At 44.9% G+C, this 15,486-nt stretch overlaps 1 protein-coding gene and 1 non-coding gene across 2 annotated transcripts; both read left to right on the forward strand.

The window, feature by feature from the left end:
* Nucleotides 1-1,023: 1,023 nt before the first annotated feature.
* On the forward strand, nt 1,024-2,590 carry LOC125522033 (NAC domain-containing protein 105). The gene is made up of 3 exons (XM_048687101.2): nt 1,024-1,362; nt 1,471-1,778; nt 1,893-2,590. The coding sequence occupies exons 1-3, from the start codon at nt 1,197-1,199 to the stop codon at nt 2,355-2,357; spliced, it is 939 nt and encodes a 312-aa protein (XP_048543058.1). The 5' UTR covers nt 1,024-1,196; the 3' UTR covers nt 2,358-2,590.
* A 1,925-nt stretch (nt 2,591-4,515) lies between these two features.
* Nucleotides 4,516-4,587, forward strand: TRNAQ-UUG (transfer RNA glutamine (anticodon UUG)). The gene has a single exon. It is a non-coding gene; the product is annotated as a tRNA-Gln (tRNA).
* Nucleotides 4,588-15,486: the final 10,899 nt, after the last annotated feature.

Consider the following 15,486-nt stretch of genomic DNA (forward strand, 5'->3'; position numbering starts at 1 on the left):
ATTGCTTGCACATATATATGTACACTCAAATTTGCTCAACTCTCAACTGGGAAAAATGTGCGTCCCTTTCACAATGATGGTGGGGGTGGTCGCTTGTTGACGACTTATTAACCGACTAAGCAAGCTTCTCTCTCTCCATCGATCTCTGTCTCTCTTTAGATAGATAGATAGATTCTACACGCGCTGTAGCTGCTAGTTGCAGATCTCCGCTCCACGCGTGCCTGTAACATGCGGACCTCATGTTTACATCAGGTTCAAGTTCTTGACCACATCTGTCTCTCACAAGCTCCTCTAGTTCATTTTTTTTTAAAAGCTCCTCCAGCAACCAGGCCAAGCATCAACGAGTATCTTAATTCGACGAGCTTAAATATATATACCCAATAAGTACAAAACATGCCTTTGTTTTGTTATAGTCATGGTCTGATCGTTTGTTGCAACATCTGTCATAATCATATCTCATATCTCATGTCCGATCCATCAACCTGCGGTGTATGCATGGCAGCCATACATAGTCCCTTTTTATTGGTACAGGTATTATGTTATGTGGGAGGTCCTGAAGGCTGTAGGTGACAGAGAAGGGTCAGTACTATCTGCTAGTATATCTGGATGGTGGATGTGAGTGAGATCAGCCCTGAAGTGCACTCCAAGCTAGCTAGCTATAGGAGACCCTCTCTCTACCTTCCAAAAAGCTTCACTTCACTACACACACCGTCCAAAAACTAGTACCACTTTGGATTTGCACTAAATTCCGTTCCTGCTTTGGTATGGCACAAGCTGATCGAGCCTGCCGTCCTAATTAACTGACCAGTCCATGTCTCATGTCCGAAACCGAAATAGTAGCTATTAGGTGGTACAGTACTGTACAATACACGGATTGTCTAGATAGCCAGTACCTAGATTTTTCTCCTAAAAGAATGATGTCTGTCTGTCTGTATTGTATTGTATTGTATGTACGGGTACGACTCCTTTAGGTGTGGTGCAACAACTAATTAGGTCGGCGTGCTATGCCATCCTGAATCCCATTGCATGAGGAGTGCAGTGCATGCCTCCCTATTTCTAGGACCTTTTCTCTCCCTGCCTGGCCCATTCAGATACACATGCACATGCTCGCTCAGACCTGAACCCGCTAGCTTTTGCATGTTCTAGAGCAGAGCGCTAGCATCGTCGTCTGATCGAGGGATCGGGGTGGTCTGGCAATGGAGGAGTCCTCTTGCAACACGGTGCCCCCGGGGTTCAGGTTCCACCCCACGGAGGAGGAGCTCGTCGGCTACTACCTCGCCCGGAAGGTCTCCTCCCACAAGATCGACCTCGACATCATCCAGGAGGTCGACCTCTACCGGATCGAGCCGTGGGATCTTCAAGGTACGTAATTCGTTCGCCACTTCGATCGCCGACCCTGTAGAGCTCGATGGTTTGCTTTTGCAGCGGTTAATGGAGGCTGACCGAGCTGTGTGTGTTGGTTGATGGCAGAGAGGTGCGGCAAGTACGGCGGCGGCGGAGGAGGGCAGGAAGATCCGACGACGGAGTACTACTTCTTTAGCTACAAGGACCGCAAGTACCCCAGCGGCACGCGCACCAACCGCGCCACGGCCGCCGGCTTCTGGAAGGCCACCGGGAGGGACAAGCCGGTGCTCTCCTCGTCCTCGTCGTCTCCCGCGGCCGTGATCGGCATGAGAAAGACGCTTGTCTTCTACCGCGGCCGCGCCCCCAACGGCCGCAAGACCGACTGGATCATCCATGAGTACCGCCTCCAGTCCAACGAGCACGCGCCCACACAGGCATGCAAATCTCCATCCATGCAGATTCAAGATTCATCTCCATGCATGCATGCAACGAATTTTGTTGTTCAATTGCAGTGCTAATTAATTTTGTGGGCTGATTTGATCGTTCAGGAGGAAGGGTGGGTGGTGTGCCGCGCGTTCGTGAAGCCGGTGACCAGCCAGCAGCACAGGCTGTCCTACGGCGGCGGCGGGTACCCGACGATGAACGGCAGCTACAGCTCCGCCTCCAATTACTACTACTACGACAACCCTAACGCGCGCCTGATGGTCGCCGGCGGGGGTCCGCCACATGATCAGCATGTTCTGGCGGCGGAGTCCAAGCAGCAGGTGCAGCTGTTCCCCTCCGACCTGCCGCCGCCACTCCAGAGCCCGACCTTCGACGGCGAGGGCGAGGGCGACATCTCGCAGATCAGCGGTGGGTGTAGCAGTGCGGATCAGCAGCTGGCGGCTGCTGCTGGGACGATCGACTGGAACCTGTGGAGCAGCTTGCTGCCGTCCACGGCGCCACAGCTCTTCCACGGCCAGACAATGACGCCGCCGCCGGCAGCCAATTCGAGCTCCTCCAAGAACACTTAACGACATAATATTTGAGCCGGAGGATCCAGATTATCTTGACTGATGATTAATTGTTGACAATTTGATCATACGACGGAGTATGTATGTTTGACGACTACTTGCCATTTTTACATGTGGCTAATTAGTTTCCACTTTGATTCTAGGGCATAGGATGATATATACAAATATACTTACAATACATCAACATATATATGTAATTTCAGTAATGGGATTTGGAACTCAGGATTGATCAACCCTAGTTAGCTAACTAGTATTTCCTTTGTCATGTCAATTTCTCCATATGAAGCTCACATCACTACATCATTGTATACTTGCGTTGGCACGTAAAGAGCGATTTTATTCAGTTGTTTGGAATTTTGTCAACACAGTAAGACTTATATATTGTCTTTCTTTCTTTCTTCTTACTCCTGTTTCCCCCCTTCTTTAACCGTTCCTTCTCCCTTAAAATTGACTTATGAAAATTACAAATTCGGTCAACTTATATATACTATTGCGCAGAAATTCGCTTTGGCACACGGGAGCGGAGCGCGCGCTCCTGCCACCAGAAAAAATACTTCAAAGTGTGAAAAAATCCGAGACAAAAATTTGGTGCATACATCTTGACATTATATCTGTGCATGTCAAGTTTTGAAGAAAATCGTCATTTTCTGTGGCTTGTGTAAAAAAGACAAAAATATGTCTTGTGAAAAGCACTTTTTAACACCAGATTTTGTCTTTTTTACACGTTACACATAACTTGCCGGTTTTTCGCGAAACGATTTTGTGAGCATGTACAATATCGAGATGTACGCGCCAAATTTTTGTTTGAAATTTTTTAACATTTCAAAATACGTTTATAACATATTTTAAAAACCAGGAGCGCGCGCTCCCGTGTGCCGCAGACTTATATTGATCTTCCGCATATGTACTATTAAGTTGTTTGCGTAGCTTAAATAGCATTTGTATGGAGGACAGAGGATCCATGAACTTTGGGCGCAACAGTTTGGAGATCCACCTATGGAATATGTGATTAAGTTATTTTATATCTTGTTGGAGCCTGGTTGCTTCGAGCTTTCAGCTTTATTTATCTAGTTACATGAGTGATACTACTCCCCATGTTTGGAATTAACCGTCGAAATGAGTGAATTGAAACTCCATTTGAAATTAATTGTCATTGTAATGAGTGAATCCGGTTGTATTTTGTAGATGAATATGTATGCATGCTTGATACTCTGAACTTGATAATATGTGTTTATGTGTATCTTCTGAGGATGGGGTAAACTAGCCGTTCTTTTTTAGAAGAAAAAAAAGGCTTACAACACATAAGTACATCATCTTGCATTGCATATCCGAGTGCTTGTGTCGTGTGCACCTTAAGCCTATAAGGGAGGTAGATGATTTCTATTCCATCATCTAATCTAAATATATATATATATATATATATATATATATATATATATATATATATATATATATTCTTGGATGTCTATGCATGTCCTTGTCCGTATGGTACGCAGAACCTAGCCGTGCAAGTGCACGAGTAATCAGTCTAGTTTGCATATTGCGTGACTTGAGAGATTGGAGCGGCCGCGATAGCAACATCCACTAATCATAACACCAGATGGTCTGCAATGATCGATTTTGATCTTCCGTGATTCATGTGTTGATTTATACAGGACCCATCACTCAAAAGTACTAATTTCCAGTTGCATGGCTCTACCATTTTAGAAGAATCATACAAGTGACGGTCAAACTTCCTAAGGCAGAGTATTGAGAGTGAAGTAAGAGAACTGATAAAGAAGAATTCCAATCATGAATCACAGCTGGCTTTATCTATTTTCATAATTTTATATTTTCAGTTTCCTTTCTCTTTAAAAAATTTCAGAGAGATCTTGATGTAATTTTTGTTACTTGTGATATTTGTTGTACTGTCGTGATTGATGAAAAATAGATCGGAAGTTTTTTCACAAGAAAATAGTGTGAGACAAAAAAAATTCATCTACTCTAGAATATAGAAGACAAATTATTAAGAACAAGAAGCAAACACAAGATCAGTATTTGTTTTTGTCGGTAAGTTAGAGCCATAATCAGCTTAGTGCAAGGATGCTTGGGCGTGTGCAACCAATACTTCTGATGAACATTCCGTACTAATAGGCTAAAAATTCCAATTAATTAAACAGGTTCTATGGTGTAGTGGTTAGCACTCCAGACTTTGAATCTGGCGACCTGGGTTCGAATCCCGGTAGGACCTTTTTTCTCTATACTTTATCTCTTGTTTTTCTCATGACTTCCATCTTTTTCACTTTTTTTTTGGCACTGTTTCACCTCATGGACTCGTACTTTTAGTGCTGCTAATGGATGCTCTTTTTAGATAGGAAGCTGTCGTTCGATTTTAGAATGAGGCCCTTAGGGCACCCACAATGTATTTCAGATTCATTTTTTGGGCTTTGACACTAGTTTCTAACATTGTGAAGCCATTGCCAAATATATGCCATTGTGGGTGCCCTAAGGGCCTCATTCTATACTTTATCTCTTGTTTTTCACATGACTTCCATCTTTTTCACTTTCTTTTTGGCACTGTTTCGCCCCATGGACTTGTACTTTTAGTGCTGCTAATGAATGCTCTTTTTAGATAGGAAGCTGTCGTTCGATTTTAGAATGAGGCCCTTAGGGCACCCACAATGTATTTCAGATTCATTTTTTGGGCTTTGGCACTAGTTTCTAACATTGTGAAGCCATTGCCAAATATATGCCATTGTGGGTGCCCTAAGGGCCTCATTCTATACTTTATCTCTTGTTTTTCACATGACTTCCATCTTTTTCACTTTCTTTTTGGCACTGTTTCGCCCCATGGACTCGTACTTTTAGTGCTGCTAATGGATGCTCTTTTTAGATAGGAAGCTGTCGTTCGATTTTAGAATGAGGCCCTTAGGGCACCCACAATGTATTTCAGATTCATTTTTTGGGCTTTGACACTAGTTTCTAACATTGTGAAGCCATTGCCAAATATATGCCATTGTGGGTGCCCTAAGGGCCTCATTCTATACTTTATCTCTTGTTTTTCACATGACTTCCATCTTTTTCACTTTCTTTTTGGCACTGTTTCGCCCCATGGACTTGTACTTTTAGTGCTGCTAATGAATGCTCTTTTTAGATAGGAAGCTGTCGTTCGATTTTAGAATGAGGCCCTTAGGGCACCCACAATGTATTTCAGATTCATTTTTTTGGGCTTTGGCACTAGTTTCTAACATTGTGAAGCCATTGCCAAATATATGCCATTGTGGGTGCCCTAAGGGCCTCATTCTATACTTTATCTCTTGTTTTTCACATGACTTCCATCTTTTTCACTTTCTTTTTGGCACTGTTTCGCCCCATGGACTCGTACTTTTAGTGCTGCTAATGGATGCTCTTTTTAGATAGGAAGCTGTCGTTCGATTTTAGAATGAGGCCCTTAGGGCACCCCACAATGTATTTTAGATTCATTTTTTGGGCTTTGGCACTAGTTTCTAACATTGTGAAGCCATTGCCAAATAAAAGATACAATTTTTAGATAGGAAGTTATCGCTCGACTTTAGAATGAGGCCCTTAGGGCACCCACAATGTATTTCAGATTCATTTTTTGGGCTTTGGCACTAGTTTCTAACATTGTGAAGCCATTACCAAATATATGCCATTGTGGGTGCCCTAAGGGCCTCATTCTATATTTTATCTCTTGTTTTTCACATGACTTTCATCTTTTTCACTTTCTTTTTGGCACTGTTTCGCCCCATGGACTCGTGCTTTTAGTGCTGCTAATGAATGCTCTTTTTAGATAGGAAGCTGTCGTTCGATTTTAGAATGAGGCCCTTAGGGCACCCCACAATGTATTTCAGATTCATTTTTTGGACTTTGGCACTAGTTTCTAACATTGTGAAGCCATTGCCAAATAAAAGATACAATTTTTAGATAGGAAGTTATCGCTCGACTTTAGAATGAGGCCCTTAGGGCACCCATAATATATTTCAGATTCATTTTTTAGGCTTTGGCACTAGTTTCTAACATTGTGAAGCCATTGCCAAATATATGCCATTGTGGGTGCCCTAAGGGCCTCATTCTATATTTTATCTCTTGTTTTTCACATGACTTCCATCTTTTTCACTTTCTTTTTGGCACTGTTTCGCCCCATGGACTCGTACTTTTAGTGCTGCTAATGAATGCTCTTTTTAGATAGGAAGCTGTCGTTCGATTTTAGAATGAGGCCCTTAGGGCACCCCACAATGTATTTCAGATTCATTTTTTGGGCTTTGGCACTAGTTTCTAACATTGTGAAGCCATTGCCAAATAAAAGATACAATTTTTAGATAGGAAGTTATCGCTCGACTTTAGAATGAGGCCCTTAGCGCGCCCACAATATATGCCAAATTCATTTTTGCACTAGTTCCTAACATTGTGAAGCCATTGCCAAAAAAAAAAGGAATCGAATACTCCATGAACTTGTACTGTTAGTGCTGCTAATGAAAAGTATTTACAGTTTGTTTATGCTTTTTTAGATACAAAGTTGTTGCTTGACTTTAGAATGAGGCCTTTAGGACACCACATTGTATGCCAAATTCGTTATTTGGGCCTTGGCACTAGTTCCCTACATTGTGAAGTCATTGCCAAATAAAAAAACAGGGAATCAGGATAGCTCCATGCGCCAATGCCAAATCCTGATGAATAATAAAGAAATCGTTGATTTGCATGTCCTCTTGTTTCACCCTGTGAACTTGTACGGTTAGTGCTGCTACTGAAAATCATTTACAGTTAATTTATGCTTTTTTAGATAGGAAGTTGTTGCCCAACGAGGCCCTTAGGGCAGGCGCAATGTATGCCAAATTCATTTTTGGGGCTTTGGCACTAGGTCCCTAGATTGTGAAGCCATTGCCAAATAATAGAAAACAGGAAATTGCAATAGCTCCGTGCGTGAGTTAAATCCACAGAACCACCACATTTGTGTCTCAATTAGTACAAAACCACCACTTTTCAAATTGGTGCACTTTGCACCGTATCAAAATTTGACAGTAGGAAAAAACACTGAGGGTGCGTTTGGATGTAAAGTATTTTTTACAGTTTTTTGAAAATACTGTGGTTTTTGAAAAAACTTTGGTATTAAATACTTTGAAGTGTTTGGATAAAATAAATAATGTAGTTTCAGATACCAAGATATCTGCCATACTGTGGTTTTTTGACGGTATCTAAAAAAGAGGTCGGGACCTCTTTTTTCTAAACTGAACTGAGAGAATTCGTTGCCTGCTCGTCTACGTCCAAAGATGATTAAATGCGATTGCCGTCTCCGATTCCTCTATCTATTGTCTTTTCAATAGAGTGCTCCTGATTATTAGGCGTTTCAGGTTTGGTTGTTAGTTTGTCTACGGAGAGGACGCGCATGTTAATTACGTTCTTCTGGCGATCTTGCAAGCTTCTATCCGATCACTGGCTGCTAAATACACGAGTAATCGCGGGATTCAAACAAACTTGCTCGTGGAGTATAACGATTGGTCGTTGGAGCACTCGTACGCAGCAGGTTAAAGCTGGCTACACAATCAATTCTAAGCGCATATAGGCGCACGTACATGCACAGCGAGTCAAAACATGACTTGCCAAACTCATTGGTGCTTTTGTGAAAACTGAGGAATACTATGATTTTTAGAAACCGAAGTATTCATTGCCCATGCATTTAAAAACTGAGGTTTTGGATTATTATGGTTTTTAAAAAACAGTGCTGCCAAACTAAGCCTGAGCCAAAAAATAAACTTGTTTTGACATGGCAAACCGCGAACTGACGACAGGCTAGATGGCCCTCCATTAACGACCAGGTCGGACCGGGTTGTTTGGGCCCGAGTGAAGCAGGGCGAAGCGGCTCGTTCGCTCGATATATTTTTGTCCCTATAGCGATGCTGACGACGGTCGTTCATGAAATAACGTGGTAGTCGATTCACATTTGTGCGCATGGTAAAATCGAGCGGTTCATGCCCGCGTCGTCCAGTTAGTCCATTGCATTGACTGCCATTACCACGCACACAGAAAACCGTAGCCCACCGTGAATAGGAGACTGCCAATTTTAATCTTTCTTGTCAATTTTAAGATTTAATGGATAAATAGGGTTCACTAGATATGCAACTAGGTGAACACAACATATATGACAAGCAAGCTTAAAGCAAAATATGCTAGGCAACAATCTAATTAGCAAGCCAACGAGCATAAAGGCAAAGTAAAATGAGGGAAAGGATTAACCACAAGTGAGGCGAGGACGCGGATTTTATCCCCAAGTTCACTCTTCCTTGGGAAAGTTCCGGTGGCAGAGGAGTTGAACAAATCAAGGCAGAAAGTTCCGGTGTACCCCGTGCACACGGGGGGTTAGACCCCGTAGGCACGGGGGTCCACTACAAAAAAAAGACACATCCGTGACATTTTGGACCAAACGAAAAAAAATTCTATCATGCTTATGACACTTTTATGACGATAATTTTGACAAAACCCGGTATCATCATAGATGTGGTGTGGTCCTACTTCTATGACAAAAATCCATGACAGAAAATGGGCTTTTCGTCTTGGGCAGGCCAGAGACGCAGCTGCATGACATTATTTGGGCCGTCCATGACAGAAAAAACTATGGTAGAAGCGAGGGCGAGGAAAATATCGAGGGAGTTCCCAGTTACGGTGGGTGGTCGTGGGCCGAGCGATGCGCGTTTCTCTCATACGTATACGCGTGTGTGCGAGGCGTTGCGCTCTAACTGAACCCGAGCGAGGCATTGAGCTCTAACTGAACCCGAGCGATTGCACTGCAGGCTACGCGTTACTAAATTCGAGCGATCGATCGATCCCTTACTGTTAACTGAACCCGAGTGATTCCTTCGCTACCGCTGCTAACTGAAGCCGATCGAACTGTGCTACCTCCTTCCCTGGATGAACAGTGGGCGTTGTTGGGGGGGGGGGTTGGATGAACAGTTCCCGGTGGGGGGTTGGATCAACATGACCCCTGGTGTTGCCGCTGGATGAACAGGACCCCGGTCGATCGAGCCGGTTGGGGGGTGGATGAACAGGACCTCGTGGAGGGCTAGATGAACAGGACCCCGTGGAGGGCTAGTTGAACAGTAGCCGGTGGAGGGCTGGATGAACAGTACCCGCGGAGGGGTGGTTGAACAGGACCCCGTGGAGAGGGCTGGTTGAACAGTAGCCGGTGAAGGAGCGCGTAATGGAGACTGGATGAACAGGAGCCCGTGGATGAACAGTCGCAGGTGGAGGCTGGAGGAGGTTGACGGTGGATGAACAGTAGCCCGTGGAGGCAGTCGACGATGGAGATGAACAGTATCACGTGGAGTCCCGTTTTGCGGTACGCCACACCCCTCCCGATGTCCAGGACCCCCGTTTCAACCGTAGCACTCCAGCACAAGTTGGTTTCCTCCTTTTTGCGGTACGCCACACCCCTCCTGATCAACAGGACCCCGTTTCCACCATAGGAGGTCCAAGAGAAGTCCGTTTCCTCCGTTTTGCGGTACGCCAGACCCCTCCCGATGAACATGATCCTGTCTCGACCGTGGCCGGTTAAACACAAGGCTGTTTCCTCCGTTCTGCAGTACGACATGCCTCGTTTGCATTGGTTGTTCCATCCAAGCTAGTTGGCTCCCGATGAACAGCACGCGTTCCGTTGCCTCCCGATGAACATGACGCATTCCATTGCCTCCCCATGAACACGACGGCGACGCAGTTTCTCCGTTCCAACCCAGTCATGTATACGAGCCCTGGCCGTACGTATGCGCGAGTAGGCGTTCGAGACCTCGCCCGTATGTTGTACATACGTGGCCGTATTTTTTGGCGTGTGGCTGTATGCACGTGTACACGGTTTAGACGGGACAACCTGAACTGCTACGTAGGGGATCTACTATGACATGTGCCGCTACTTACTCGGCCACGGTTCATACTTCTAGAGACACCGATCGACCAGTATGTACGTACATGTTCCGACAAGACAGACAACGGTACGTACGCTTCGACCGGGTGGGTCCCAGTTGTCAGGGAGGATAAGGACACACTTCCTTACGTGCGAAGATATAGCTGCTGGGTCCTAACTGTCAGGGGGGATTTTTTTGCCCGTAATAAGGACGCACTTCCTTGCGTGCGAAGATGTAACTGGTGGGTCCCAGCAGTTAGGGGGAGAAAACATTATTTTCAGGGTAAAAAGGATGCAGTTGCATGCATGCGTCCATGGGCGTGGTGCGTCCCCACTGTCAGCCTCTCACGTACAGTCATCTTCCGATGACTCTTGGTTGTTGACCACATTGACCACACCGTGCCGAGCGCACCAAGGCCGATGGACGACGGCGAGGCCCCAGACTGGAATGACCCAGAGATGGGGAAGACGCGATAGTGGAGTCGTAGATGGAGAGGAGTGGGAAACTTGACTGGTTCGGGTGCGCGGCAGCACTGCCACCCACAGGAGACAGGAGCAAGAACAGAGGTTGAAGAAGGAGCACGGTTGTTGGATTAACATCCAATGGTCCAGCTGCTAGAATCATTTGTTGATTAAGTTGATAAAGCCCCGTGTACACGTCTGCTTAGTAGGCCCACAAGTCAGCCACCAAATCTGTCGGGTCCCAGCTGTCATCGGGAGGAATGGTTTTTCTCGCATAACAAGGAGGCACTTCCTTCCGTGCAAAGGTACAGCCGATGGGTCCCAGCTGTCAGGGGGAGGAAACAACTTAATAAGGAGGAACTTTCCTTACATGCGACCATGGACCTCGTGGGTCCCAGCCGTCAGGCTCTCCACGTACAGTCCTCTTCCGATGACTCTCGTTTGTTGACCACCCCGCGCCGAGCGCAGCGAGGTGGTGGACGACGGCGAGGCCCCAGACTGGAACGACCCGGAGATGGGGAAGACGCGGCAATGGAGTCGCAGACGGAGAGGAGTGGGAACTTGATTGGTTCGGGTGCGGGGTGGTCCTACACTCGGTAGAGAATAAGAGGAGGTGCGGAGTGGAGGGATGGCCTGGCCGTCGGCGGGGTAGCGTTTCGCTGAGGCGCACAAAACAACGCCGCTGGACGCGGGAGGCTGTAGCAGGAGGTCCCGACAGCGCTGGGGGAAGAAGACGAGAGATTAAAGAAGAATGCCGGCCGTTGGATGTAAATCCAATGCCTTGCTTAGGCTTTGACCTACTGGCCCACATGTCAGCCAGTCTATTTGTTTTTAGTCTATTTGGTGGGCTGGGTGAAACAATGATGTAGCATCTATGTAGCCCGTTTATATATATGGTAGAATTTAAAACCCATTTGTATTTTTCTTGAAATCCGCGAACTTGCTGGGCTGGGTGAAAATATCCTGTTGGGCTGGACGGAGAAATGTTATAAAAACATAAACACATGATTGCACGTCTATTACTGCATCGGTCAGTAAAATCTTTGCAAGCTTATGTACACAATCATTAGGAGTTAACTTGCCAAGTTATATATAAACAATTATTATTATTATTTTGTAAAAACTTTCAATTTACGAAATAAAATATCATTTTAATTTGATGAGTTAATAGGATGTGGGGTATTATTATTTTTTAGGTTAGACATGGGACACTTGAGTTGGTTTTAGGAAAAAGTATTGGAAGAAAACTCAGTTTACATTGAAAAAGAAAATGGGAGAAAATTCAGATATAGGATTAATGAAAACGAAAAATAAAGGAAGTGGGATGGTCTATAAAATGGTTGTACGAACGACAGGTTTAACGGAACCTTGTGTTGTTTCTATTATACATATATATATATGTAATAAAATAAAATATAAATATAGGTTCAGTTTTGCATTCTTATAGAAAACATAGATTCAGTTTTGCATTCTTATAGAAAAATAGAACTGAGCTGTGCGTCGTCTTGAAAAAAAAATATAACTTAGACTACTGATGTTATAGACAAGCTAGGTCGGGAGGCCCAGAGGCCGCTTGATACTGCTGGATCCAAAAAATGTTGAAACATGTCGTGGGTTGCCCATGTTAAACAACAAAACCTAGGCCATGGACCTGGTGGGCCCGGGACTGTCAGCCTCTCGATGAACAATTGTCTTTCGATTCCTCTTGTTTTGCTGACCATGTTGGGAATGACAGACGGCGGCACCGCGACGAGAACACCAAGGCAGAGGATGACGTCGAGACCTCGAACCGAACGAATCGGAGCGAGGGAAGATGCAGGCGGAGGGGAGTACAAGGGTTGACTTGTTCGGGTGCAGGGTGGGCTCGTGGAGCTGCCACCACCGAACAATGTGTGGGAGTAGAGAGATGGCCTGGCCAACGCCATAGGCTATAATGGCCGGCCGCTGTATAGGAAGAGGACGAAAGATTAAACAAAATAAAGAAATATAAATGGATAGGTGGTTGGTCCCATATATCTGTGTACGAGACCTGCTGGGTCCACTTGAGAAGGGGAATATGTTGGGAGGAAGGAGATTCAAAGCACGGCAGGCGAGTGAACTAGTTTTTTTTAAAATGGACAAGTGAACTAGTTACATATATAAGCAAATAGCCACTAAAAAAGCAAACAGATTAATGGGTTCTTAAAAAAATATTTCAGACAAAATAGATAATTACGACACATAGGCTAATGCATGAAACACTCAGATGATAAAGGTGCTTATAAACAGATAAAGTACAACATCTAGACCTTCTTGGCACGCTTGATCATGACGTTGCGACTGTCCATGTACTCGTCAGTTATGGGAAGCAGACATGCCCTCATGTCCAAGATCCGCCTGTACATGTCGTAGCATGTGTATGTGTCCTTGGTCGCGTAGGTTATGTAGGCTAGATTCAAAGGTACCTCCCACGTGTTCAAGTCCTTTGTATCGTTGTCTTTTTTCATGTTGGCGTATTAGGGGTCGATGATGGTCTCGGCGAGGTCAATCACGGAGTCGTTTGTTGGGTAGCGCAGTAATTTCAACTGTTTTCTTACGCACACGCAAGATCATGGTGATGTATAGCAACGAGAGGGGAGAGTATCGTCTACATACCCTTGTAGACCGTAAGTGGAAGCATTATGACAACGCGGTTGATGTAGTCGTACGTCTTCACGATCGACCGATCCTAGTACCGAATGTACGACACCTCCGTGATTTGCGCACGTTCAGCTCGGTGATGTCCTGCAAACTCACAATCCAGTAGAGTTTCGTGGGAGAGTTTCGTCAGCACGACGGCGTGATGATGGTGATGATGTTGCTACTGGAATAGGGCTTCACCTAAGCACCGCTACGATATAACCGAGGTGGATTATGGTGAAGGGGGGCACCGCGCATGGCTAAAAGATCAACTGATCAATTTGTGTATCCATGGGGTGTCCCCCTCCCCCGTATATAAAGGAGTGGAGGAGGGGGAGGGCCAGCCCTCTACTATGGCGCACCCTAGGGAGTCCTACTCCCACCGGAGTAGGAGAGAAGGAAAAGGAAAAGAGAAGAGAAGGAAGAAGGGGGCGCCACCCCTCCCCCTAGTCCAATTCGGACTAGGCCTTGGGGGTGCGCAGCCTCCTCTCTCTCTTTCCCCTAAAGCCCAATAAGGCCCATATATTCCCTGACGAATTCCGTAACTCTCCGGTACTCCGATAAATACCCAAACCACTCAGAACCTTTCCGATGTCCGAATATAGCCTTTCAACATATCGATCTTTACGTCTCAAACATTTCGAGACTCCTCGTCATGTCCCTAATCTCATCCGGGACTCTGAACAACCTTCGGTACATCAAAACACATAAACTCATAATACCGATCGTCACCGAATGTTAAGCGTGCGGACCCTATAGGTTCGAGAACTATGTAGACATGACCGAGACTCATCTCCGGTCAATAACCAATAGCGGAACCTGGATGCTCATATTGGTTCCTACATATTCTACAAAGATCTTTATCGGTCAAATCGCATAACGGTATACGTTGTTCCCTTTGTCATCGGTATGTTACTTGCCTGAGATTCGATCATCGGTACCTCAATACCTAGTTCAATATCGTTACCGGCAAGTCTCTTTTCTCGTTCCGTAATGCAACATCCCGTAACTAACTCATTAGTCACATTGCTCGCAAGGCTTATAGTGATGTGCATTACCGAGAGGGCCCAGGGATACCTCTTCGACAATTGGAGTGACAAATCCTAATCTCGATCCATGCCAACTCAACAAACACCATCGGAGACACATGTAGAGCACCTTTATAATCACCCAGTTACGTTGTGACGTTTGGTAGCACACAAAGTGTTCCTCCGATATTCAGGAGTTGCATAATCTCATAGTCAGAGGAACATGTATAAATCATGAAGAAAGCAGTAGCAACAAACTAAACGATCATCGTGCTAAGCTAACGGAATCGGTCAAGTCAATCACATCATTCTCTCATGATGTGATCCCGTTAATCAAATGACAACTCATGTCTGTGGCTAGGAAACTTAACCATCTTTGATTCAACGAGCTAGTCAAGTAGATGCATATTAGTGACACTCTGTTTGTCTATGTATTTGCACATGTACTAAGTTTCCGGTTAATACAATTCTAGCATGAATAATAAACATTTATCATGATATAAGGAAATAAATATTAACTTTATTATTGCCTCTAGGGCATATTTCCTTCAATCTCCCACTTGCACTAGAGTCAATAATCTAGTTCACATCTTTATGTGATTAGTTCACATCTCCATGTGACTAATACCCAAAGGGTTTACTAGAGTCAATAATCTAGTTCACATTGCTATGTGATTAACACACAAAGATTGATCATGTTTTGCTTGTGAGAGAAGTTTAGTCTACGGGTCTGCAACATTCAGATCTGTATGTATTTCCCAAATTTCTATGTCTACAATGCTCTGCACGGAGCTACTCTAGCTAATTGCTCCCACTTTCAATATGTATCACTACAAAAAAAGACACATCCATGACATTTTGGGCCAAACGAAATTTTTTTCTGTCATACATATGACACTTCTATGACGATAATTGTGACAAACCCCGGTATCATCATAGATGTGGTGGGCTCCTACTTCTATGACAAAAAATCATGACAGAAAATGGGCTTTTCGTCCTGGGCGGGCCGGAGACGCAGCTGCATGACATTCTTTGGGCCTTCCATGACGGAAAAAACCGTGATAGAAGCGAGGGGGAGGAAAATTTCAGGGAG

This window comes from Triticum urartu, chromosome 7A (assembly GCF_056163025.1).
Source record: "Triticum urartu cultivar PI428250 chromosome 7A, HENAU_Tu73, whole genome shotgun sequence".
In the NCBI taxonomy this organism is placed as follows: Eukaryota; Viridiplantae; Streptophyta; class Magnoliopsida; order Poales; family Poaceae; genus Triticum; species Triticum urartu.